Source organism: Bubalus kerabau, chromosome 6 (genome assembly GCF_029407905.1).
Source record: "Bubalus kerabau isolate K-KA32 ecotype Philippines breed swamp buffalo chromosome 6, PCC_UOA_SB_1v2, whole genome shotgun sequence".
NCBI classification, from domain to species: domain Eukaryota; kingdom Metazoa; phylum Chordata; class Mammalia; order Artiodactyla; family Bovidae; genus Bubalus; species Bubalus kerabau.
Genome location: NC_073629.1, coordinates 102,583,239 through 102,607,863, shown reverse-complemented (window position 1 = coordinate 102,607,863; position 24,625 = coordinate 102,583,239). Strand labels below are relative to the sequence as shown.

At 40.7% G+C, this 24,625-nt stretch overlaps 1 protein-coding gene and 1 long non-coding RNA gene across 5 annotated transcripts in view; one reads left to right on the top strand and one right to left on the bottom strand.

Moving 5' to 3' along the window:
* Positions 1–24,625, top strand: part of LOC129655556 (Krueppel-like factor 17) — a 116,647-nt gene that overhangs the window by 83,487 nt on the left and 8,535 nt on the right. Inside the window, exon 2 of the mRNA XM_055586107.1 lies at positions 17,394–17,559. Coding sequence (XP_055442082.1) covers positions 17,394–17,559 — 166 coding nt within the window. The remainder of the gene's footprint in view (positions 1–17,393; positions 17,560–24,625) is intronic.
* On the bottom strand, positions 9,846–17,267 carry LOC129655561 (uncharacterized). 4 transcript variants are annotated; one of them, XR_008716042.1, is made up of 4 exons: positions 16,995–17,267; positions 13,871–14,155; positions 11,820–12,102; positions 9,846–9,989 (listed from the first exon to the last, which is right to left on the bottom strand). It is a non-coding gene; the product is annotated as an uncharacterized LOC129655561 (long non-coding RNA). The 4 variants fall into 4 exon arrangements; XR_008716040.1 differs by lacking the exon at positions 11,820–12,102 and adding an exon at positions 11,351–11,674; XR_008716041.1 differs by lacking the exon at positions 11,820–12,102 and adding an exon at positions 11,351–11,642.

Here is a 24,625-nt window from a genome sequence, read left to right as displayed (position 1 = left end):
AATAGCACTTTCAGTTTTCTTTCCTTGATTGGTTTTTTCCTAAGGGTTTATCAATGTTATTAATCATTGCAAAACATCGATTTGACCTTGTTGCTTTTCTTTATTTTATGCTTGTTTTCTGTTTCATTATTTCTGCCTTTATTATTATTTATGCCTTTATCATTATTTATGCCTTTATCATTATTTTCTTTTTTCATTTACCCCAAATTAAGATGTAATTGACATATAACATTGCTTAAGTTTTAGGTGTGCACTGGTGGGCTGCCGTCTATGGGGTCGCACAGAGTTGGACACGACTGAAGCAACTTAGCAGCAGCAGCAGCAGCAGGCCAATGATTTGGTGCATATTGTGGAATATTACGAAATGATTACCACAATAAGATATGTTAACATCTCCATCACTTCACATATTTGCCTCTGTGTGTGTTTGTATACAATGAAAACAATAAGATTTAATCTCTTAGCAACTTTCAAGTATTAATTCAGTACTGTTCAGTATATTTACCACACTGTACATTCAATCCCCAGAACTTTTTCATCTTATAACTGAAACTTCATACCTTTTGACCAACTTCTCTCCATGTCTCCCCACACTAGCTCTTGGAAACCTGCTAAGTTGTGTCGGATTCTGCGACCTCATGGACTGTAGCCCTCCAGGTTCCTCTGTCCTCCACTATCTCTCAGATCAGATCAGTCACTCAGTCGTGTCCGACTCTTTGCCACCCCATGAATCTCAGCACGCCAGGCCTCCCTGTCCATCACCAACTCCTGGAGTTCACTCAGACTCACGTCCATTGAGTCAGTGATGCCATCCAGCCATCTCATCCTCTGTCGTCCCCTTCTCCTCCTGCCCCCAATCCCTCCCAGCATCAGAGTCTTTTCGCATGAGGTGGCCAAAGTACTGGAGTGTCAGCTTTAGCATCATTCCTTCCAAAGAAATCCCAGGGCTGATCTCCTTCAGAATGGACTGGTTGGATCTCCTTGCAGTCCAAGGGACTCTCAAGAGTCTTCTCCAACACCACAGTTCAAAAGCATCAATTCTTCGGCGCTCAGCCTTCTTCACAGTCCAACTCTCACATCCATACATGACCACTGGAAAAACCATAGCCTTGACTAGACGAACCTTTGTTGGCAAAGTAATGTCTCTGCTTTTGAATATGCTATCTAGGGTGGTCATAACTTCCCTTCCAAGGAGTAAGTGTCTTTTAATTTCATGGCTGCAGTCACCATCTGCAGTGATTTTGGAGCCCAAAAAAATAAAGTCTGACACTGTTTCCACTGTTTCCCCATCTATTTCCCATGAAGTGATGGGACCAGATGCCATGATCTTAGTTTTCTGAATGTTGAGCTTTAAGCCAACTTCTTCACTCTCCACTTTCACTTTCATCAAGAGGCTTTTTAGTTCCTCTTCACTTTCTGCCATGAGGGTGGTGTCATCTGCATATCTGAGGTTATTGATATTTCTCCCGGCAATCTTGATTCCAGCTTGTGTTTCTTCCAGTCCAGCGTTTCTTATGATGTACTCTGCATATAAGTTAAATAAACAGGGTGACAATATACAGCCTTGATGTACTCCTTTTTCTATTTGGAACCAGTCTGTTGTTCCATGTCCAGTTCTAACTGTTGCTTCCTGACCTGCATAGAGGTTTCTTAAGAGGCAGATCAGGTGGTCTGGTATTCCCAACTCTTTCAGAATTTTCCACAGTTTATTGTGATCCACACAGTCAAAGGCTTTGGCATAGTCAATAAAGCAGAAATAGATGTTTTTCTGGAACTCTCTTGCTTTCTCCATGATCCAGTGGATGTTGGCAATTTGATCTCTGGTTCCTCTGCCTTTTCTAAAACCAGCTTGAACATCAGGAAGTTCACGGTTCACATATTGCTGAAGCCTGGCTTGGAGAATTTTGAGCATTACTTTACTAGCGTGTGAGATGAGTACAATTGTGCGGTAGTTTGAGCATTCTTTGGCATTGGCTATCTCCCAGAGTTTACTCAAATTCTTGCCCATTGAGATGGTGATGCTATCTAGCCATCTTATCCTCTGCTGCCTCCTCCTTTTGCCTTCAACTACCATTCTATTTGTTTCTATGAATTCAGCTTTTTTAGATTTCACACATAAGTGAGATCTTATAGTATTTGTCTTTCTCTGTCTGATTTATTTCATTAGTAGAAATACTCTAAGGTCCTTCCATGTTGTTGCAAGTGGCAGGATTGCCTTAGTTTTTATGGTTTCCATAAAGTGGCTTCCATGTCTTGGTTATTGTGAATAATGTTGCCATGAACATGGGAATGCAGGTATCTCTTTAAGAAACTGACTTCATTGCCTTCAGATATATACCCAGGAAAGGACCTTTTGGTAATATGGTAGCTCTATTTTTCTTTTTTTTTAGGAACTTCCATACTGTTTTCCATAGTAGGCTGTACCAATTTACAGTCTCTCCAACAATGCACAAGGATTCCTTTGTCTCCACATTCTCATCAACACCTGTTATCTTTTGTGTTGATGGTGGTAGCCATTCTGACAGGTGTGAAGTGATGTCTCATTGGGGTTTTGATTTTCATTTCCCTGATGATTAGTGATGTGAAGCATCTTTTCATATACCTGTTGCCCTTTTGTATGTATTCTTTGGAAAAATGTCTATTTGAGTCCTCCACTCATTTTTTTCAATTGGGTTATTTGGTTTTTTGCTGTTGAGTTGTATGCATTCTTTATGTTTGGATATTAATCCTTTATCGATCATAGATGATTTACAAGTATTTTCTCCTGTTTCATAGGTTGCCTTTTCATTTTGTAGAAGCTTTTGAGTTTAAAAAAAGTCTCAACTGCTTATTTTTGATTTTGTTGTCATATTTAAAAAAATGTTATGTAGACCAATGGCAAGGAGTTTTCCCCTATGTATTCTTCTAGGTGTTTGACAATTTCAGGTCTTACTTTAAGTCTTTTTTTCTTTTTCAATAAAGTTTTTTATTTTATTTATTTTCGGCTGCACTGGATCTTCGTTGCTGTGTGTGCTTTTCTCTAGTTCTGGTAAGAGGGGCTCCTCTCTAGCTGACCGTGTGGGGTTCTCATTGCAGTGGCTTCTCTTTTTATAGAGCACGGACTCGAGAGTGCAGGCCTGGTAGTGGAGCACTGGCTTAGCTGCCCTGAGGCATGTGGGATCTTCCCAGACCAGCGATCGAACCTGTGTCTCCTGCACTGACAAGCAGATTCTTAACCACTGGACCACCAGGGAATTCCTTACATTTAAGTCTTGAATTCACTTTAAGTTAATTTTTGTGAGTGGTGTAAGAGAGGGGTCCAGTTTCACTCCTTTACATGTAGATACTCAGTTCTCTTAACACGCTATTAAAGAGACTCCCCCGTGCCTATTGTGTGTTCTTGTTGCCCTTGCCAAAGATCAACTGACCTATACATGTAGGTTTATTTCTGGGCTCTTGATTCAGTTCTATTTGTCTATGTGTCTATTTTTATGCTACTGCCATACTATCCTGATAATATAGCTTTGTAATATAGTTTGAAATTGGAAAGTATTTTGCCTCCAACTTTGTTCTTCTTTCTCAGGATTGCTTGTTTATTTGGGGGTCTTTTGTGGTTTCATATGAATTTTAGGATTGGTTTTTTTATTTCTGGGAAAAATGTCATTGGAATTTTAGTAGGGATTGCATTGACTTTATAGATGGCTTTAGCTAGTATGAACATTTTAACAATATTAATTTTTCTAATCTATGAACACGAGAGATTGTTCTCTTTGTGTCTTCAATTTATTCCATCAATGTCTTATAGTTTTCATTATCCAAGTCTTTTGTCCCCCCTTAATTAAATTTATTATTTTATTGTTTTTGGTGCTATTGTAAATGGGGTTGTTTTCTTAATTTCTCTTTCTGAAAATTTGCTGTTAGTGTATGGAAACTCAACTGATTTTTGTATGTCAAGTTTGTATTCTGCAACATTACTGAATTATTTTATCCTAACAGATTTTTGGTGGCATTGCTTTTGATTTCTTCCTTGACTCACTGATTGTTCAGAAGTGTGTTGTTTAATTTCCATATATTTGTGAAATCTTCAGTCTTCCTCCTGTTACGGACTCCTAGTTTCAGACTATTATGGTTGGAAAAGATACTTGGTATGATCTCAGTCTATTTAACTTTGCTAAGACCTGTTTGTGACTTGATATATGATCTATTCTGGAGGAGGTTCAGTGTGTGCTTGAGAAGAATGTGTATTCTGTTTTGTTGCATAGAATGTAATACATCAGTTCTTTTTGTTCAAAAGTGTGGTTCAAGTCCAATGTTTCCCTGTTGATTTTCAGTCTGGTAATTTATCCATTGTTAAAAATGGGGAACTGCCTCCTACTATTATTGTATTGTTGCATATTATTACCTTTATTAAATTAAATATCTGTTAATTTGCCCAATATATTTAGGTGCTCTTATTGGGTGCATTTATTTACAATCGTTTTACCCTCTTGCTTCATTGATCCTTTTATCATTATATAGCAACCTCTTTGTCTCATAACATTTTTTACTTAGTCTATTTTTCTGATATAGTTTAGCTCACCTGCTCTCCTTCTGGTTTCATTTGCATGGGATGTATTTTTTCATCTTTTTACTTTCAGCCTATGTGTGTCTGTAAAGCTGAAGTGAGTCTCTTTTAGGCAGCTTATAGTTGGGTCTTATTTTTTATCCATCCAGCCACTCTGTCTTTTGCTTGGAGAATTGAATACACTTACATTCAAGGTAATTATTGATAGATAAAAACTTACTATTGCCATCTTGTTAATTGTTTTCTGGATGTTTTACAGTTCCATTTTTCCTTTCTTTTTTTCTTGTTGTCTTCCTTTGTGGTTTGATGATCTTCCATAGTGGTATGCCTCAATTCCTTTCTTTTTATCTATTATGGGTTTTTATTTTGTGATTACCATGAGGCTTACATAAAACAACATATAGTTATTAATATAGCAATTTTATTTAAGCTGATAACTGATCACATACAAAACCTCTACTTTTTTATTGCTCCCCCATTTTATGATTTTAATGTCACAATTTACATCTTTTTATATTGTATATGTGTTAAAACTATTATAACTATAGTAATATTTAACACTTTTGTCCTTTAACATTTATACTAGAGTTAAATGGATAACACTTTACCATATCACAATAGTATTCTGAATTTGATTATATACTTACTTTTATCAGTGAACTTTATACTTTTCAATGTTTTCATGTTACTAATTACTGTCCTTTCATTCCAGGTTGAAGAACTCCCAGTTCTTAGAACAAGTAGGTCTAGTGGTGTGAACAGCTTTTGTTTGTCTGGGAAAGTCTTTATCGCCCTTTCATTTCTAAAGGACAAGTTTGCCCGCTAAAGTATTCTTAGCTGAGCAGTTTTTTTATTATTATTGTTCTTAGGTGGAAAGTTTTTTTTTTTTCCTTTTAGCACTTTGTACATATCACTCTATGATCTTCTTTTTTGCAAGGTTTCTGCTGAGAACTTCACTGATAGCCTTATGGGGGTTCACTTGCATGAGATGAGTTAAATAATTTTTTTTTTCTGCTTTCAAAATTCTCTGTTTTTCTTTTTTGACAGTTTTATTATAATGTGCCTCAGTGAGGTCTTCTCTGAGTTGAATCTATATGGGGACCTACGAGCTTCATGTATCTAGATGTCCATATCTCCTTCCAGATTTGGGAATTTTTCAGCTCCTTTAAATAAGCATTCAGCCCTTTTCTCAGTCTCTTCTCTTTCTGGGACTCTAATAATGCAAATATAGTAAGTCCCCTACATATGAATGAGTTCCTCTCTGAGAGCATGTTCATAAGTTCAATTTGCTTATAAGTCCAAGAAAGTCAGCCTAGGTATCCAGCTAACACAACTGACATATAGTACTGCATTTTAATAGATGTATAATACTCTTCAGAATATTATATATAACATACAATAATAATAATATACAAATATAATATATAAAAATAACATACAGTAATATATAAAAGTAAACAAGTAATATATAAAAATAAACACAAAAATAAAGAAAATATTTTAAATCTTACAGTACAGTACCTTGAAAAGTACAGTAAGTACAACAGCTGGCATCAGGGGCTGGCATTGAGTCAACAGGTAAGTTGCTGATTGGAGGAGGAGGAGAAGTAGGAGATGGTAGAGCTAAAGGACTTCAGCAATGGGAGAAAGAGGGCAAGTTGCAATTTCACTCAAGCCTAATGTTGATAGAACGCACATGTGCATCTCTGAAAGTTTTCAACTCGAAGGTTCATGTGTATGAGTCTTACTGTATTGTTTGCATATATGACATATTGTATCATATAATTCATGTAGGCTTTCTTCACTCTTTTTTTGTTTGGTAAGAATGTTCAAGACTGTTCTTTGTTCTCCTCTAGCTGGATAATTTCAAATATCCTGTCCTTTACTTTACAGGTTCTTCCTTTTGCTGTATCCTGTCTGCTGTTTATGCTCTCTGTTTATTGCATTTTCCATTTCATTTATTGTATTCTTTACCTCCAGAATTTGTTTGGTGCTTTTTTTTAAGTTCCTATCTCTCTATTGGACTATTTTTCAATATTTCAATATTCAATGATTCTACTGAATTATTTTGTTCATGTATTGGTTTCCTGGTTTCACTGAATTGTCTTTTGATATTTACTTATAGCTCACCAAATTTCCTTAAAACAGCTATTTTGAATTCCTTATTGGACAAATTGCAGATATTCATTTCTCTGAGGTTGGTTACTAAAAAAAAATTTTTTTTTTTTGGGGTGTCATGTTTCCTCGATTGTTTGCATAACTTGAAGCCTTGCATTGCTATCTTCCCACTTGAAGTGGCAATCACCGATTTCATTCTTAATGACTGGCTTTGGGGTAGAAATATTTTCTGTCACCCCTGCTAGGCATTCTGGGGCTTTCTCAGACCTTTTCTAAGGGTACACTGCTCCATACTTGTCCCCTCTTGTGATAGAATCCTTAAGCTTGCATACTTTCTCAGTAATGGTACTGAATGCTTAAGTTTGTGATTTCTCCCAGGCCTACAGAGTTGAACTGGCTTTCTCGGTGAGCTTGCTTTGTTGTTGCTCAGTTGTTCAGTCATGTGTGACTCTTTGAGACCCCATGGACTGCAGCACACCAGGCTTTCCTGTCCTTCACCACCTCCCGGAGTTTACTCAAACTCATGTCCATCGAGTCGGTGATGCCATCCAACCATCTCATCCTCTCTTGTCCCCCTCTCCGCCTGCCTTTAATCTTTCCCAGCATCAGGATCTTTTCCAATGGGAAGAGTCAGCTCTTCCCATCAGGGGGCCAAAGTGTTGGAGCTTCAGCTTTGGCATCAGTCTTTCCAGTATTCAGAACTGATTTCCTTTAGGACTGACTGATTTGATCTCCTTGCTGTCCAAGGGACTCTCAAAGTTCTCCTCCAGTACCACAGCTCAAAAGCATCAATTCTTTGGTGCTCAGCCTTCTTTATGGTCCAATTCTCACATTCATACATGACTACTGGAAAAACCAGAGCTTTGGCTATACAGACCTTTGTTGGCAAAGTAATGTCTCTATTTTTTAATACGCTGTCAGGTTTGTCATAGCTTTCCTTCCAAGGAATAAGCATCTTTTAATTTCATGGCTGCAGTCACCATCTGCAGTGATTTTGGAGCCCAAGAAAATAAAGTCTGTCACTGTTTCCATTGTTTCCCCATCTATTTGCCATGAAGTGATGGGACCAGATGCCCTGATCTTAATTTTCTGAATGTTCAGTTTTAAGCCAACTTTTTCACTCTCCTCTTTCACTCTCATCAAGAGGCTCTGTAGTTCCTCTTCAGTTCAGTTCAGTCGCTCAGTTGTGTCCTACTCTTTGCGACCCCATGGACTGCAGTGAGCCAGGCTTCCTTGTCCATCACCAACTCCCAGAGCTTGCTCAAACTCATGTTCATCGAGTCAGTGATGCCATTCAACCATCTTCTCCTCTGTTGGCCCCTTCTCCTCCTGCCTTCAATCTTTCTCAGCATCAGAGTCTTTTCCAATGAGTCTGTTCTTCGCATCAGGTGGCCAAAGTACTGGAGTTTCAGCTTCAGCATCAGTCCTTCCAACGAATATTCAGGACTGATTTCCTTTAGGATAGTTCCTCTTCACTGCCCTAAGGGTGATGTCATCTGCATATCTGAGGTTATTGATATTTCTCCCAGCAATCTTGATTCCAGCTTGTGCTTCATCCAGCCCTGCATTTTGCATGATGTACTCTACATATATATATAAATATATATATCGGAGAAGGCAATGGCACCCCACTCCAGTACTCTTGCCTGGAAAATCCCATGGATGGAGGAGCCTGGTGGGCTGCAGTCCATGGGGTCGCTGAGTCGGACACGACTGAGCGCCTTCACTTTCACTTTTCACTTGCATGCATTGGAGAAGGAAATGGCAACCCACTCCAGTGTTCTTGCCTGGAGAATCCCAGGGATGGGGGAGCCTGGTGGGCTGCCGTCTATGGGGTCGCTCAGAGTTGGACACAACTGAAGCGACTTAGCAGTAGCAGCAGCAGTATATATATATATATATATATATATATATATATATATATACACACACACACACACACACACACATATATATATGGATTCCCTGGTGGCTCAGACAGCATCTGCCCACAATGAGGAAGACCCGGGTTCAATCCCCTGTCCCCTGGTCAGGAAGACCCCTTGGAGAAGGAAATGGCAACCCACTCCAGTACTCTTGCCTAGAAAATTCCATGGATGGAGGAGCCTGCTGGGCTACAGTCGACGGGGTCGCAAAGAGTCAGACACGACTGAGTGACTTCACTTACTTACTTACTCTGCATATAAGTTGAAAAAGCAAGGTGACAATATACAGCCTTGACATACTCCTTTACCAGTTTGGAACCAGTTCATTGTTTCATGTCTGGTTCTAACTGTTGCTTCTTGACGTGCATACAGGTTTCACAGGAGGTAGGTAAGGTGTTCTGGTATTCCCATCTCTTTAAGAATTTTCCATGGTTTGTTGTGATCCACACAGTCAAAGGCTTTAGCATAGTCAATGAATTGGAAGTTGGTGTGCTTGCTAACCAACTGCAAAAGCTCATTCTTACCGCTGCTGGGAGCACTGATAGGGAGCCAGTCTTGAGGTATGGGTGAGGCATGTGCAGTTCTGGGGGTGATGTGGGGCAGTTGGGGGGATTTGAAGGTGAAGCATCTCCAGTGGCCCATGCGCAGACCTCCTGATGGAGTTTGTGACACGGTTACTAGGATCTGTGTTCCTTGGATGCCCTCTGAGGGCTCTATCTGCTGCTCCCTATCTTTCTGTTGTGCAGCACACCTCAGGTTTTGGGATGGAGCAACAAAGAAGTGGGAGTCTTTGGCAGTGACCTGCACAACTGAGGATGCTGGGCATTCACTCACAAGCTCACTTTCCTTCATGGGAGGGATCATGGGCCAAAACGGTCCCTCTGAGCACTAAGCTGTGCCTCTCTGGGGGAAGCAAAGCAGAACTGGTCCTCTTATCATCTTTGTTCAATCTCAAATTGCCTAAATTGTTGCTCTTTGGGAGGAAGATGATAGAAAGCTCTTATTCTGCCATAATGATAACATAACTCTTTTGATTCTTTTCAATGTTATACTATAGCCCAATAGGATTTATTAGTTAATTCTCTAGGGGATGTACCTTTGACTTGCTATTACTACTAATTACAGCCTAGATTCACTGAAGTTACAGGTTGACTTGTAGATTTTTGCCTCGTAAAGGTGTAAGTGATATTTGCCTAGTAGAGAAGATAATTCCAAACATAGTGCAGTACATTGTTTTGCTATAACAAAGCACCATAGACTGGGTGGATTATAAACAATAGGAATTTATTTTTCACAGTTTTGAAGGGTGAAAGTCCAAAATCAGGGTGCCAGCACGGTCACATTCTGCTGAGGGCCCTCTTCTGTGCTGCAGACTGCCGTCTTCTCCTTATATCCTTACATGCCTGAAAGAGAGGGACAGAGCTCTTTGGGGTCCCTTTCATAAGGGCACTAGTCCCATTCATGAGGGTTCCAGCCTCCTTACCTAATTATTTCCCCAAATCTCCACTTCCTATTACCATCACATTTCAACATATGAATTTGGGGGAACACAAACAGTCAGTCCATAAGCCTCTACTTTAGCAAACTTATTTAAACATTCCCTTCCCATGTAATTATGTAAATCTCTGTTCTTTAACTGCTCTCTCAATCAGCTTTCCCAATCTTCTGAGTTAAGCTTTAAAAATTTCTACTTTGATAGAGTTACTGTGATCCTGGGACTGAGGTCTGAGGTGACATTACTGAGAAATTAAGCTCTGCTCTACAGTTATATAATGTGACAATTCAGAAAGTCCTTATGGTCTTTTCTCCTTTCTTAGAAAAAAAAATTAAACATATAAAGAATAACAGTGATCACCAATATATTTATCTTCCAAGTTTTTTTTCTAGTTTTATGGATATAATTGATACAGTATCAATTATGTAAACTAAATAATAGTATATAGTTTATTTTTTGGTGCTGCCCTGTGGCTTTTGGTATCTTAGTTCCCCAACCAGGGATTGAACCCATGCCCGCTGCAGTGGAGGCTTGGATTCCTACTCACTGAACTGCCAGGGAATTTCCTCACCAGTTTTTCCATTTCCATGTCCTTTTCCTGTTCTAGAATCCAACCCAAGATGCTACATTACATTTATCAGATTATGTTTGAGGTTTATAATGATATATGGCATTCTTTTTTATTCATTCTGACTGAAGATAGAATTCCATTCTTTGACTGTAACCAAGGTATACATTCTCCCATTGGCACATATTTAGGTTGCTTCCAAATGTCCTTTACTATTATAAACTGGTGCAATTCTAGTGCCTTTATCCTTATCTTCTTTACATTGTCAGGAAACAGAGAGAGAGCATCTATCTGCAGCATCTGTCTGTAATTTATGATGAAGTGCCAGCCTATAACCTTCAAACTCTGGCTCTAATTTTCTGTTCTAGAAACAGACAAGCTTCAAGTTCCCAGACAACCTTCCAAGTTCACTACTGACTCCTCTAGCTCTCTCTAATGTTTTCTACTGTGCCCAGTGCTTTCCTGTTCCCCAGACTTGCCTTTGCTGGTCATCTGCCTCACCCCACCACAAGCTCCAGCAGTATCTGTTAGAATGCTGTACACATTAACAGCAGAATGGGATTATATGTACGGCTGAGTCCCTTCGCTCTTCACCTGAAACCACTACAACATTGTTAATTGGCTGTTGTTCAGTTGCTCAGTCATGTTCGACTCTTTGGGACCCCATGGACTGCAGCACGCCAGGCTTCCCTGTCCTTTACCGTCTCCCAGAGCTTGCTCAAACTCATGTCCATTGAGTCGGTGATGCCATCCAACCATCTCATCCTCCGTCATTCCCTTCTCCTCCTGCCTTCAATCTTTCCCAGCATCAGGGTCTTTTCTAATGAGTCAGCTCTTCTGCATCAGGTGGCCAAAGTACTGGAGCTTCAGCTTCAGCATCAGTCCTTCCAATGAATATTCAGGATTGATTTCCTTTAGGATTGACTGGTTTGATCTCCTTGCAGTCCAAGGGGCTCACAAGAGTCTTCTGCAACACCGATTGTATTGTACTAGCTACACGCCAATACAAAATAAAAAGTTTAAAGCTTGAAAAAAAAAGTGAGCAGAATGAGATTCTTAAGTATGTTTAAGAAATAACTATCTTCTTAATTTTTTTTTTAATGATCAGTATGGATATGGAATAACACCACATCGAGGCATATGAAAGTGAAAGAGATTTACCATACTCACAAGCTGTAGAAGAGAGAGGCAGGCATGCCATACAGGGGGCTATGTGGGAGGATCACTAAGGGAGCCAGCTCAACCAAGCTGGGAGAGACTGAAGACGGTGGGCAAGTTCCTCCCTGAGGATCAGGGTGATGTACACAGCAAAAGGAATGAAGGGGTTTCACTGGTGTGCTTGATTTCACTAGGTCACAGTCAGGATAGGACAAGAAGGGGAACTTGTGGCAGGGACCAGCCTCCTCATACCGTGCTCCTTTTCTTCTGGGCAGGGGGCTCACAGGCTGTGGGGCTGTTGAGGCAGCAGGAAAGTATGATAGCTAGTCTGTCCCAGGTGGTCTCATATATCCTAATGGTTTCAGCTCTGTTATCTACACCTCCAGCCTAGACTTTACTTTCCAAGCATCTGACCCATATATCTATCTGCCTCTGGAATATCCCTATTTTGCTATCTCATGTGCTGTACTGTGCTTAGTTGCTCAGTTGTGTCCAACTCTTTGCAACCCCATGGACTATAGGCTGCCAGGCTCCTCTGCCCATGGAGATTCTCCAGGCAAGAATACTAGAGTGAGTTGCTATGCCCTCCTCCAGGGGATCTTCCCAACCCAGGGATTGAACCCAGGTCTCCTGCATTACAGGTGGATTCTTTACTGTCTGAGCCACCAGGGAAGCCCATGAACCCCCCCAGGTTCCTCTGTCCATGGGATTTCTCAGCAAGAATACTGGAATTGATAGCCTATTCTTTCTCCAGGGGATCTTCCCTGACCCAGGAATCAAACCAGGGTCTCCTGCATTACAGGCAGATTCTTTACCAGCTGAGCTACAAGGGAAACCTGGCGATCTTATAGGTAACCTCAAAGTCATCCTATTCAAAAATGAACTCATCATCTGTAATATGCCCTGAATCTGTTCCCCTTCCAATGCTCCCTATATCTTAGGGAATGGCATGAGCAAGCTCCCAGAACTCAAGGTAAACACCTGGGAGTTTCTTTGGACTTACTTCTCTTCCCCAGCATTAACCTAACACAGCACTAAGTTCTGTCTATTTTATTACCTTAGGATAGACACATTTGTCAACTGAATTCACTTTTTATTCACTTTTGCATTTATTCAGTGTCTTTTTATACTGGAACCTGTCCTGGCTTCTGGGAAACAAAAGCCAGTGCTTCTCAAACTATCCTAGTGAAGGACCATTTCTTTTTTTCTTTTTCCAACCAATCAAGAATGGATTCTTTTGGGACTTCCCTGGTGGTCCTGTCGTTAAGAATTCACCTTGCAATGTAGGAGACTCGGTTTGATCCCTAGAGAACTAAGATGTCACATGCCTTGGAGCAACTAACCCACAGGCCCCAACTACTGAGCCCACATGGCACAACTAGAGTCCGTGAGCCACAGTGAAAGATCCCCGTGACGATGCGACAAAGATCCCGTGTGCCCCAACTAAGACCTGATACAGCCAAATAAATAAATGAATATTTTTTAAAAAGAATGGATTCTTTTACAGAATACAATGAAAATCAATCACTAGAAAAATAAAGTGAAAGAAAGGACATAAAAAATGCCAGTCCCAGTTTTTCATTACTAGATTCAATCAACAGAAATTACTTGCCAAATCACTATAAAAGTTTATAAATGTTTCTCTCGATTCCTGTACCTATCTCATTGCAGACTGATTAAGTTTGCAAACTGGTGTCATCCATGGACCACACTCTGAGTAGAACAGAGGAGAGACAGCAAGCAGAATGGAGTATGTATATGTGGGCCTCACAGTGAGAGGGGGGAAAGCAGAAAAGAAAGACTCTTAAGCAAATAAATAATAACCACATCATCAACAAAAAAGCAATTAGTTATTTGTGCCAAGATGTGGGTAACCCAAGGCAATGGGAGCACAGAGAAGGCACATAACCCAGCCCAAGTATCAGGGAAGCCTACCTTATAGGAGGTGCAAGACAGGTAGGAGTTAGTCAGATTGCAGATGCTCTAATGACGAGCAGGAAGGATATTCTCGGCAGAGAAACATGTTCTGGAGACATTAAGTAGCATATGACTTTTGGAATTACCTTCCTATGATTTGATGGACTGCTTTTCTCTGAGCCTCAGTATGTATAAATGGATGTGACAATCCTCTCTGAATGATGAAAGAAGTGGTGGTGGTGATCCAGTTGCTCAGTTGTGTCTGACTCTTGCAACCTCATGGACTAGCCCCCCAGGCTCCTCTGTCCATGGGATTTCTCAGGCAAGAATACTGCAGTGGGTTGCCATTTCCTTCTCCAGGGGATCTTCCTGAACCAGGGATTGAACCTGGATCTCCTGAATTGCAAGTGGACTAAGCCATCATAGAAGCCCTAAGAGAGATAAGGATGAAAATGTAACAATATAACAGTGCCCAGTGCTTGGTACCATGCTTTTTTGTGTGTTTGGAACACTTAACACGAATCAGAGCTACCTTGGATGGTGGGGTAGAGTGGGTGACGTGACAGGTCGCTGACCCAAGACCGGAGTCCAGAATGACCCAGGCTGAGGGGAAATAGGGTGACATGCCTGCCCCTGAGTCATTCCCAGGCCTGAGGCATATTTCTCTAGGATAGTCAGCAGACCATGAGTGTAGTTTTAGGTGGGGGCAGGAGGTAGGACCCCAGGATAATCTCTTCCTCTCCAGTCCCTGGTGTTCCAGATGTCCACAACAAAAATATGTTCTATATTAAAAGACTGAACGGTGGATTGTCTCTGTCCTGTTATGCCTTGCCCTGGGGGAAGAGGGGCTGATGAAATAAAGACGTGAATAGGTTGTTCACAAATCACAGAGCTAATCCTCTCAAGTACTGGTTGCTAATAGTGAGAATCAGGCAGATTAAGTCAGAGATCACAAATCTCAAAGCCAGAGTGATGTGAAATTGACATGAAATTAATTAATACATTTGATTTATTAAAATAATTTTGTCCTATAGAGGAATGAGGTGTTAAAAAATGACCGACTCTGTTTGCCAAATATGCTTCATTCCACAAATATTTTCTAAGTGCCATGTTAGAAGAAACACTAGGTGTATGGTAACTGGAAGAGGCATCACATGGGAGTCAGAGAAGGCCCATAAAGAGGTGATACCAGAGCTGATACCTGAGCAGGTGTTAGTTATGGAAGCATTGGAGCACTACTTCTCAAGGGCCTGCTCTCAGTCACACCCTTCTTAGTGAAGACACTGATTCTTAAGACTTATTATCTCACCTGTTACAATAGAGCAGAAGTCCCTGCTCTCACCAAAAGCTCTCTTGTCTATTTGTACCTTGGGTCCTGTCTATTCTCCTTATTATTGTCATTCCTATAATTAAACCCTCTCTCTGCTTAAATGTCAGTTTCAGACTCCTTGGAAAAAGCTGTTTACCAGACAGTGTGTCTACCTTATCAGCACCTGTTCCCTTCTTACCCACTCCAGTCTGGCTACCATCTCCTCTGTAACTGCCAAAGTCATAGTCAAAGTCACCAAGGATCTCCACCTTGTCAAATCTCATAGGCTCTTACCTGGTTCTTAGCAATATTCGATGCAGTTTAACATTTCCTCTTTTACATACATGTTTCTCTGGATTTTTTTTTTCTCCTACCACATGGCTTGTGGAATCTGGACCCCTACAATGAAAGCCCAGAGTCCTAACCAATGGACTGCCAGGGAATTCCCTCTCTTGGCTGCTTGAAATATAATTTCCTGACTTTTCTTCTGTCTGGTGGTTATTTCTCAATGTCTTTGGATGACCTCACTGTTAAGCCTGATCTTAAATGTAGGGTGAATTTGGGTTCTGTCTTGTTATCTTCCTAGTTGATATCATCCATTCTTATGACCTTAAAACCACCATTTCTATGCTGACAACACCTAAATTTACATTTACACCCCTGATCTCTCTCTGAACATATTTGTTTATTGTTTGTTTTAGTTGCTAAGTCATGTCTGACTCTTTTGCAGCCCCATGGGCTGTAGCCCACCTGGCTCCTCAGTCCATGGGATTTCCCAGGCAAGAATACTGGAGTGGGTTGCCATATTCTTCTCCAGAGACTCTTCCTGACCCAGGGATCGAACCCATGTCTCCTGCATTGGCAGGTGGGTTGCTTACCTCTGAGTCACCAGGAAAGTCATCTTAAAGTCAACATGTTTAAAGTGGAATTCTTATCTCAGCAGCCTCTATATCTTCCCAAATTCCTATCTTTCAGTATTACCAAATGGTGCAGTCAGCACTTGGTTGCTTCCCCAGTAATCTAAGGGTCACCTTTAATTCTTCTTTTCCTCCCAGTCCTTTACTATTCAAATCCACTACCAAGTCCCACCTTTTAAAATTCTAAAATATTCTTTAATGACCATCATAAGCCCCCCCACCCCTGCTGACCACTGAACAGTGACTTCTCTTTCTTGGAGACCTCCTTTAGCTTTTTAATTGGTGTCCCTGCTTCTCTCTTGTCCATAAGCCTCAAAGGAATGGAAGGATTATTTCCTTTTTATCAAGGTATAATTAATTTACAATGTTAGTTTCAAGTGTACAGCAAAGTGACTCAGATTCTTTCCCATGATAGGTTATTGCAAGATACTAAATATAGTTCCCTGTGCTATACAGTAGGCCCCTGTTATTTTAAAATTAATTTTAAAATAATTATTTTTAAAACTTAGATCATACATACCAATTTCTTGCTTACAAATCCTTCAGTGGATTTTTAAGAATAAAATCCAAACTACTTTCCACAGTCTCCAAGACCCTGCTCATCTCTGCTCTCATGTCATTCCATCCTCCCCCTTTATTCACATCACTGAGGTCACCTGGGCCTCCCTTGCCCAACTGGCCTCCCAAGCTCTTTCTTCTTCCATCTTCCTCCAATCTTCCTATGTCTGGTTCCTTTCAGGCACTTGGTTCTCAGCTCACCTGAGAACCTAGTGCCTGAAGCAGAATAGCTCACTGGTCCCGCTTTGTTTTCTCCACAGTGCTCACCCCCATCTAAAATTATGTTGACTACTGATTTTATTATATTTTTTTCCTGTCTGCCCATTTAGGATGAAAATTCCCTGAGCGCAAGGACTTGGTTCTGTTTCGTTTGTCATTGTATCCCTAGCCCAACACACGGTGGGTAGTCCCGAAGTACCATAGAAAAAAAGGCTTTGTTTCCCAGAGCTCCCAGTCTTCAGCTGGTACACTCAAGGACATCGGTACCTGGCTTATAGCGGAGGCCACGGCAAGAACCCCGAGCTGGTGGGGTGGTGCTGGAAGCTCTCCTGTCTGCAGACGCCCCACACCCTGACCTGCTGTTCTCTTCAGCCTCCATAAAGTTCACATGGCCTGACCGAAGTCTGAAACCTCGGAGTCCCCACCCTCACTTAGGCCAAATACAAATGCTCAGAAAGGCGGGTGGGGTAGGTAGGGTGGTGAAGACGTGAGACACAAGTAATGAAAGTCTTGAGGTCCCCTGTTAGTGACCCTGCTGCCTTAGGGCAGGCAGCGCCAGGCTGAAGCGCGGCAGGGTGGGGCAGCGGCTGGGGGGTGGGTCGGTGGGTGTGGCCCTTGGCTCCGCCCCCCCCGCGCGGTGAGAAGTAGAAGCTGAGCGCGGTGATTGTGGCGTGGTAGTACAAGACCTGCGACGCGCCGCGAGTCTCAGCTCTGCTCGGGTGTGGGTCTGGACCCTAACGCAGTGTCAATGTGCAACCCATCCCAAGTTCAAATGGAGCAGGGGGCCGAGGGCCTGAATCAGTGGCATGTGGCTTCGCACCAGTTCACAGAGGTGAGTCAGGCCTTCCCAGGACACCGCGTGGGGGCTGAGAGCATGGAGGTTGGGGTAGTCGAGGGAAGCAGAAATCGGGAGGATTAGGGGTCCGAGGAATAGGTTGGGAAGGGAAGGGATGCGAGGAAGAGAACATTAATCATGTGTCGTTTGTTCCGTTAGTAGTCTTAGGGTTGGATGCTGGGAGTAAAGATTTCAGATAACTTCTGATAGAGACTTTTTTGAGTACTCTGGGAAGAAGACAAAGAAAGTTGGCGGAAGCAGAGAGGAAAAAATTACTAATGGGCAGGCCTTTGACAGACCCTGGGAATAGGATAGTGAGTTTACCATTAGATATTTCATCGATTGTTTTATTAATAAATAGCCGGATGATTGGAAGTGTAGAAATAACTGTAAAGAAGAAATATAGGGGCCATAGTAACGTAGAGTAGAGGTGTTTGATCTGATTTAGGATGTGGAGAAGACAGCCGAGTATTCATTCTGGGACCGCAGAGAAATGGTTAGGTGAAGGGTTGGCAGGTCCTGAGCCCGGAGACAGAATGCCTCCACCTTGGAGGCAGTGAAAATGCAGGAAGAGACCAAGGCCAAGAGAGTGATGGGAGAGTGGTCAAGGGGAGGGGAGGCAGAGACTCTGGAACCACCTAAGTCCTGCTGGGCTTGAGTTGGTTGTTCCAAAAGCAGGGGAAAGCCATTGAAGAGTTTAAGTATGATCAATCACAATTAAATTTGTTTTTTATAAAAAATACTGATCAATAAATGGTAAAATATATGATGGTAAACTTACCATTGTACTTCCAGTATCTGTCAAAGGCCTGCCATTTAGTCATTTTTTCCTCCCTATCTGCTTCCTGCTGACTTTACAACTTTGTTTTCCCTGAATACTCAAAAGTCTCTATCAGAAGTTACCTGAAATCTCTTTAATCCCAGCACCCAATGCTGAGACTATTAACTGAATAAATGACACGTGATTTATGTCCTGGTGGGTATGGGCAGAATTCAAGGCAATAATTAGAAAGCTATCATGATAATCCAATCAAAGTGGTGGCTGAACTAGAAAGGTGAGAGTGGAGAAAATGGAATAGATCTTGGAGTTGTTTTGGAGGTAGACATCACAAGAATTGGTAATTAACTTGGATTGGCGACATTTTCTGGGAGCAAAGGATGAGAACGAACAGGAATAATAGTTTTTTTCTCCTGGGGGTAGGTTGGGGGGTGGGTGAGTGGATAAAGCTGATCCTGGGTTTTGGACTTAGTCCAAAAACTAAATGCCTTTGGGCTATCCAAATAGTCTGAGCATTAAGCATCTGGAAGATTCTGAACAGGTCTGCCCTGGAGCTATTGATTTAAGAATAATTGACTATAAACAGAAGTGGATGTATTAACATGAGAAAGGTTGCCCGGAGAGTAGCTTAATGCAAAAGGGGACTGAGGAGGAAGGCCAGAGTGAAGGGAAGAAGAAAAACCTGGCCAGTGTGCCCTGTGTTCTAGAGGCCAAGGGGAAGGAACCATTTAAGGAAACAATGGCCATTATTCTTTTTATGGGGAAGGAATCTAGAAAAGAGTGGGTATATGTGTGCTGCTGCTGCTAAGTCGCTTCAGTCATGTCCAACTCTGTGCGACCCCATAGACGGCAGCCCACCAGGCTCCTCTGTCCCTGGGATTCTCCAGGCAAGAATACTGGAGTGGGTTGCCATTTCCTTCTCCGGGTATATGTATATATAGGTATAACAGATTCACTTTGCTATACAGCAGAAAATAATACAACATTGTAAATCAACTATACTCCAATAAAAATTTTTAAAAAGAAAGAGAACAATGGCCAGTAGTCTCAGAAACTCGTGAAAGGTCAAGCAGGGGAGGACTCTGACACGTGTTTGGGCTTGCTAACATGGAGATCACCAGTGACCTTTATGAAAGCTGTTTCTGTGAAGAAATGGGAGCCAGACTGAACTTGGAGGAATAGTAAATTGAGATAGTGGTAAAGTGTTGTAGACATCCCCAAAGAAGTTTGCCTAAGAAGAATCAGGAAAGAAAAAGGGAGGGAAAAGTGGCTGTGTACCCCAGAAATATCCATCCAGTAGATAGATCTCTGGCGCCTATTATGTGCCTACTTTATGTTAGTTACTGAGTGTAGGTGGTGAATAAAATGGATGGAGTTTTGATAAAACAGATAGGATGGCAATTTCTTTTCTTCCATAGTCAAGACACATTATCACATCTTCAGAGTTAATGAATGATAATTTCTAAATATCATCTTAGATGTAATTCTTTCAAAAATTTTTAAAAAGTTGTTTTGAAATACAGTTGATCTACAATGTCATGTTAATTTCTGCTGTACAGCAAAGTGATTCAGTCATATACACTTATATATTCTTTTTCATATTCTTTTCCATTACAGTTTATTGAAGGATATTATATATAGTTCACTGTGCTATATAGTAGCAACTTGTTTACTTAGATGTAATTCTTATTCAACTTTCCTAGTTGCTCCTAAAATGTCCTTTCCAGTTAATGTGTCCAAACCAAAATCTACTTTAAGTCTCTTTGAAATTAGAAGAGTTTTCTTTTTTCCTTACTGACCTTTCATTTTTCATCATATTAACTTTTGCCTTGTAGACTATTCCTCCTTGTGGACTTATCAGATTGCTTTCTTGTGGTACGATTTCAGTTCAGTTCAGTTACTCAGTCATGTCCAACTCTTTGCGATTCCATGAACTGCAGCACACCAGGCCTCCCTGTCCATCACCAACTCCCGGAGTTTATTCTAATTCATCTCCATTGAGTCGGTGATGCCATCCAACCATCTCATCCTCTGTCGTTCTCTTCTCCCACCTTCAATCTTTCTCAGCATCAGGATCTTTTCAGATGAGTCAGTTCTTCACATCAGGTGGCCAAAGTATTGGAGTTTCAGCTTTGACATCAGTCCTTCCAATATTAGTCCTGAATATTCAGGACTAATCTTCAGTATGGACTGGTTGGATCTCCTTGCAGTCCAAGGGACTCTCAAGAGTCCTCTCCAACACCACAGTTCAAAAGCATCAATTCTTTGGCACTCAGCTTTCTTTATAGTCCAACTCTCACATCCATACATGACTACTGGAAAAATCATAGCCTTGACTAGATGGACCTTTGTTGGCAAAGTAATGTCTCTGCTTTTGAATATGCTGTCTAGGTTTGTCATAACTTTCCTTCCAAGGAGTAAGCGTCTTTTAATTTCATGGCTGCAATCATCATCTGCAGTGATTTTGGAGCCCTCAAAATAAAGTCTGTCATTGTTACACTGCTTTCCCATCTATTTGCCATGAAGTGATGGGACCAGATGTCATGATCTTAGTTTTCTGAATGTTGAGCTTTAAGCCAGCTTTTTCAGGCTCCTCTTCCACTTTCATCATTATGATTTAGCTTGATCTAAATTATTATATACTGTATTCCCTCTAAAGATGTTAAAACTAATTGGATTCCTGATTTGGGGTAAGGATGTCTCAAAGGTACTATCTGGAGATACATCTGGCTCCCACCTTTTGGTGACATTAGGTGTGGCCCTTGAATTCGGGGAGAGAAAAGCCTTATTGATCTATTTGAACTTATATTTCAGCTTTATTGTCAGAAAGTAATTTGTAATTTTACCTTGGATCCATCCAAATGTCGCCCTCCCCACTTATCATTCACTTTCATTTAAACAAATACTAATTTTTCCTTAACTAAAAGTTCCCTTATTAGTTGCTCAGTCATGTCCGACTCTTTGCGACCCTGCAGACTGTAGCCCGCCTGTCTCCTCTGTCCATGGGATTTTCCAGGCAAGAATACTGGAGTGGATTGCCATTCCCTTCTCCAGAGGATCTTCCTGACCCAGGAATCGAACCATGGTCTCCTGCCTTGCAGGAGAACTCTAACCCTTTGAGCTACAGGGAAGACCTAAAAGTTCCCTTAGAGGATATAAATTGATTTTCCAATTCCACCATTCCTTCTGTATTAGTTTGTACTCTTCTGTAAAGGAGGATTCTTCTTAAACAACTGGAATCATTAGGTGAATTTGAAGTAATAGTTTCCTATCAAACAGAATAAATGCTTAATTTTTCACTTCAATTCACAATGTTCAGAGCTGGGATAATAGCTGACTCATTGTCACTTTTGATTCATGAATTTTCATAGATTTAATCTATTAAAATCAACAATTGTTCTTTTTGATTCTCAAATTGTTACATATGTGGCCAGTGGGAACCCCTTCTGTGCCCCTTCTTAAGCATTTAAAAAATTATGGTAAAATCTGTATAACATAAAAATATCATTATATGTAGTTATGTTTATATAGTTCAGTGGGATTAAACACATTTTCATTACTACTTTCTGTCTCCTTGAATTTGACTTCCTAAAGTATCTCATGAATAGAATCATACATTGTTTTTTTGACTGGCTTATTTCACTTGGCTTAATGTCTTAATGTTGAAGCCTGTGTCAGAATTTCCTTCCATTTTAAGACTGAATGATATTCTACTATATATATATATATATATATATATCTTGGAGAAGACAATGGCAGTCCAGTACTCTTGCCTGGAAAATCCCATGGACGGAGGAGCCTGGTGGGCTGCAGTCCATGAGGTCGCTAAGAGTCGGACACGACTGAGCGACTTCACTTTGACTTTTCACTTTCATGTATTGGAGAAGGAAATGGCAACCCACTCCAGTGTTCTTGCCTGGAGAATCCCAGGGACAGGGGAGTCTGGTAGGCTGCTGTTTATGGGGTCGCACAGAGTCAGACACGACTGAAGCGACTTAGCAGCAAAGCAGCATATATATATATATATATATATATATCATATTTTGTTTATCTGTTGATGGACACTTGGCTTGCTTCCACAGTTTGGCTATTGTGAATAATGCTGCCCTGAATATGTGTGTAACATATCTATTCCAGTCCTTGCTTTCGAATGGGTTGCCTTTAGGCTCTTTTGATAGTGTCTCTTGATGCACAAAAGTTTTAAATTTTGATGAAGTCAATTTTGTCCATATTTTCTTTTGTTACCAGTGCCTTCAGTATCATCTCTTAGAAGTTATTGCCAATCCAATATCATGAAACTTTTCTGTTTTTTTCCCCAAGAGTTTTATAGTTTGGCTCTTACATTTAGATTTTTTATCCATTTTGAGTTAATTTTGTATGTTTTTTTTTTTTTAAATCCTTGCCTGAGATCAACATGTACACACTGCTGTATTTATTAGTTTATATTATTTATTTATTTATTTTTGGCTGTGTGGGGTCTTCATTGCCGCATGTGGGCTTTCTCTAGTTGCAGAGAGCAGGGGCTACTCTCTGGCTGTGATCACTTCTGTGGTCGTGGAGCACAGGCTCTAGCCCTTCTGACTTCCGTAGCTGGAGCCCAGGGGCTCGTTAGTTGTGGCTTGTGGACCCTGGAGCATACAAACTTAAGTAGTTGTGGCTTATGGGCTCCAGACTGGGGCTTCAGCAAAGGGGACTTCCCTGGTGGTCCAGTGGCTAAGAATCCACCATACAATGCAGGGGATCCGGGTTCAGTCCCTGGTTGGGGAATTAAGTTTCTATACTCTGCAGGGCAACTAAGCCTCCGTGCTGCAACTCCTGAGCCCATGCTCCACAACTAGAGATCCTGCATGATGCAAGCAAGATCCCAAGTGCCGCAGTGCATGGGCTTAGTTGTTCTGAGGCATGTGGACTCCTCCCAGACCAGGGATCAAAACCGAGTCCCCTGCCTTGGCAGGTAGATTCTTATCCACTGCATTCACCACCAGGGAAATCCGTGTATATGGTGTTAGGTAAGGGTCCAACTTCATTTCTTTGCATGTGGATAACCAATTATACCAGCACCATTTATTGAAAAGATTGTCCTTTCCCCTGTTGAATGGTCTTGTCATCTTTTGACAGTCATTTGACCATATATGTAAGGATTTATTTCTTGGCTTTCTTCCTTTCTGTTGGTCTATCCTTAATGCCAAAAATAGGTTTTGCTTTTTTTGTTGTTGTTTTTTGGATTTTTGTACCTATATTCATAAAAATGTTGGTTTATAGTTTTTTTTTACTTGTAGTATCTTTGTCTAGCTTTAGTATCAGGGCAATGCTTAGCTCATAGATTGGGTTAAGAAGTAGTCCCCTTTTTTCCAGTTTGAAAAAAAAAAGCATTTAGCTGCATTGGGTCTTAGCGGCACTTGGGATCTTGCTTGCATCATGCAGGATCTCTAGTTGTGGAGCATGGGCTCAGGAGTTGCAGCACGGAGGCTTAGTTGCCCTGCAGAGTATAGAATCTTAATTCCCCAATCAGGGACTGAACCCGGATCCCTTGCATTGTGTGGTGGATTCTTAGCCACTGGACCACCAGGGAAGTCCCCTTTGCAATTTTTTGTTAGAATTTGAGAAGCATTGACATTTTTCTTTAAATGTTTAGTGTAGGCATGAAGCCGTCAGGTTCAGGATCTTTCTTTGTCCTGGAAGCTTTTGGTTACTGATTTACTAGTTGTGGGTGTATTCAGATTTTCTATTTTTTCATAATTTGGTGTTGGTATGTGTTGTTTTTCTATGATTTTATCCATTTCATTTAGATTATCCAGTTTGTTGGCATGTAACTGTTCATAGTACTCTATTCTTAAAATTTTCATTTCTATACAATTCTTAGTAATGTCTTCACTTTCATTTCTGCGATCAGTAATTTGAGTCTTCTCTTTTTCTTGATCAGTCTAGCTAAAGGTTTGGAATTTTGTTAATCTTTCCCAAAAGCCAACTTTTGGTTTCAATAATATTTCTCTAATATTTCTTTCCTGCTAACTTTGGGTTAATTTGTTCTCTTTCTAGTTTCTTAAGGCATAAAGCTAGGTTTGAGATCTTTTTAAATTATAAGCATTTATGGTTATAAATTCCCTCTTAGCATTGCTTTTGCTGTACCTTGCAAGTTTTTTAGTGTTGTTTTCATTTTTGTTTGTCTAAGTATTTTCTAATTTCCCTTGTGATTTCTTTTTTGACCTATTGGTTTTTTAAGAGTATGTTGTTTAATTCCATAAATTTGGATATTTTCCAGCATTGTTGTTATTATTGATTTCT